At 39.7% G+C, this 3026-nt stretch overlaps 1 protein-coding gene across 1 annotated transcript in view; it reads left to right on the forward strand.

Moving 5' to 3' along the window:
* Positions 1-595: 595 nt before the first annotated feature.
* The window catches only part of LOC107667428 (teneurin-2-like), a 113945-nt gene continuing 111514 nt past the window's right edge, over positions 596-3026 (forward strand). Inside the window, exon 1 of the mRNA XM_016459097.1 lies at positions 596-868. Coding sequence (XP_016314583.1) covers positions 853-868 — 16 coding nt within the window. The 5' untranslated portion in view covers positions 596-852. The remainder of the gene's footprint in view (positions 869-3026) is intronic.

The raw sequence follows: 3026 nt of genomic DNA on the forward strand, positions 1-3026 counted from the left end.
TTTTGGAAATACATTTTGTCAGCTGAACAATCATATTGTTCACCCAAACTAGTTCATTTTACTCACCCTTATGTTGTTCCAAAACTACCCCTTTATGAGGGATGAAATAAAAGTTTAGATAGTTTTAATATAGTAGAATAAACTACAATATGCAACAGGTAATATATTGTATAATACCCAGCAGTATTTATAGATTAAATCGCTTAAACCGGATTGTAAATTCTCGTCTCAGCATTACAATTTGCCCGCTAAGGCTTGGCCAATAATGACATTAGCAGCAAGACATTTACATGCTTAGACCTTATTCTGGCTTGAAGGCAGCATGAATGTCAAATATTAATCTTTTAGCACCTGATTAATGAATATCGATCTTTGGAAACGGTGTCGGTGATGAAATATCGATAAAACAACAGCACCGTGTATCTGATGCGATCAGTTTTGGTTTCCTGAGGCGCATGTCTCGACACCGAAGCGCAAAACGTGAATGCATGTATTTTTGGGAGGAGAATTGCCGTGAGGGGCGCGCAGGAGGAGCCCTGATTCAAAACAGCTCAGTGACTATTATACACTATGAGCTCACCTCACCAACCTAACGCTCGCTCATTCGCCCGCCCGCGTCTCCGTGAACCGCTCGCTGTGGCGCATCTCTCCGTAGAACCCTCAGCGCTCTGTTTCTGCACCTAACACACCTAACCGTCCGTCGCCGCCTGACTGACAAACACAACGACACGAATACAGCACAGGAATTCAAAATTCGCGCCGTTGAGGAAAAAAGCGCTCGTGCAGAACTCTTGTAACGGCAGAATGACTGAGTGAGAGTGAGGGAGAGAGAGAGGACGCTGTGCTCGCAGTATGGAGAAAATGAAAGGTAAGAGATTCTCATGTGACAGAAGACTCTAATTTTGTCAGTGTCAGTTCCATTTACGGCTCACTGACACAGAGAGTTTGACTTTTAGCGACGTTTTCTTCTTTTCCTGAGGAGAAGACATTTAAGTTCAGTGATAAACGGAGACGCGTCTGCCGATAAGGATGCGCGCGCAAGCCTTAAAATGATGCATTCGGACACTATGCAGTATGGCATAATTTTTGGTTTCGTAATAATTATGCTGAGATAACTCATGTAGACATAAACATGGGAAGAACAGTTTGAAATGGGTTATTCACGCAAGCGTCTGGGACTCATAACGGAAATGTGTTAATCTGCACGACAACGTAGACAACTTCGTGAATTATTTAGTAGTTATTTTATGAGCGCGCATATGTACACGACTGAATTAGACAACAAAATCCTTTTTAGCTCTCCAAGAAATGACTCAAGTTAAATATTACTCATTATAATCAAATTACCATTCACCTTGACTAAGCATTAGTGTCGCGAGTATAATCGCAGACTCCACAGTAAATTGCCAGTGTATTTCTATTCAGACTGACGTTGTTCTTCTGTTAAATGTAATTATTGTTGTCTGATGAGTCTGAGATGTATGATAGGGCTAATTTATATTCGTCGAGTTTTGTTTATGTCGGGAGACACCCATATGTAAAGTTTGACTTGTGGCATCCTGATTGCAATCAAAGTTTGCATCTTTGATAGTGTAATTATCAGGATATCTCAGGCCGCTTAGTAATTGACATTTTTGGAGCTTGTCTTTTTTCTTACTGTTTTATTTTGTTTATGAAGATGAAACATGCAATTATAGCAGCACCAACTAAACATTTGTGCCTTAGATCTTGTGCTGCCATATTTCATGATTTATGAAAAAGTCATAGAGCCATTACCTTTGTGGCTCCTCATTTTCCTTCCTATCTTCCCTGGCCTACATTTCAACATCCAGGCTTAGAGACAAGGGAACACTCCCTCTCCCATCACTGTTGTCCGGCAGCCTCAGTCTTCCAGGGATATCTCTCATCCTCCTCTCATCCCTGGCTCCCTCGCTCCTGCCCTTTGAGTATCATCACTGGTGCTGTCGAAGAGGAAGTGTGTGAGAAATGGTGCCCATTTTCCACACACACTCCTCCAGCCTAATGGCCTGTGTCTCAAAGGCCCATTCCATCATTACTAACGGACAGGAGTTTAGTCTGGACTAAGTTTAGTCCATCTGCCGTGGTTTCTCCTTTCACGCTTTGTTGTAAAATGTTTAGTTTTGGTTCTCGTTGAGAAATTTGAATGAAAGGATAGTATGTTTGGAAAGCCAATGTGTCAGATGCATCTGAACTTGCTGTTTTGATGTATCCAGTATAGCTATAACCAGAGGCAGTCCGGAAATGCTTTTTGAATAAGTAGGTCATATGGAATTAGTGTTTGCTGTTAAATCCCCAGTCTTTTCTTCATGTTAATTACAGCTATGTGCTTTTTCTTTCATTCTCTGTTGAATGTATGCAGCTTTATATGCAGAATAAAGACGGATGGTTTTGTAGCACTTATTGTCATGCTAATGTACAGCGTTCCAACAATCATTTTAATTAAGCGTCTTATAGAGCAAGATTTTTTTTTTATCTGGAAAGTAAAACATGACTCATTACAATATTAATATTTATAAAGCCATTTTCATTTAGACTTCAATGCACACTGTTTTGAGAGCAGTTTTTTCTTGTTCACACTTCACTGTTCCCCAAACAGCAATAGAATGTGTTTTGCTGTGTTTAAAGACTTAATTCTGTTGTGCACTTGTGCATTGCGTTGTTTCTTCATCAACTGACCCATCACTAAGCCCGCATTTAAAATATTTTTACTGTCAGTCATACCTTAGTAACTGTTTCCATCCGCCATTTTCTCAAACAGGCTTTTTCTCTTTTCTATGTAAGTCTATGGAGCATCTGTGCGTTTGGCTTGTTTTAATGCAGTTTTATGGACATAATCCAAAAATATGGTAAAATGTTGTTGCCAGGTCACTTATAATAGTGCAACATGGTGCCCATGGAGGATATGTTTTTTTTCTTCTTTAAATAAATCTTCAGAGGTTCATGCTGTGGATTAAACTATGTATGACATTAAAAAAAGCAAAACACCTACACACTGTTTATATATA

The sequence above is a fragment of the Sinocyclocheilus anshuiensis genome, unplaced genomic scaffold (assembly GCF_001515605.1).
Source record: "Sinocyclocheilus anshuiensis isolate Anshui unplaced genomic scaffold, SAMN03320099.WGS_v1.1 scaffold1389, whole genome shotgun sequence".
NCBI lineage: Eukaryota > Metazoa > Chordata > Actinopteri > Cypriniformes > Cyprinidae > Sinocyclocheilus > Sinocyclocheilus anshuiensis.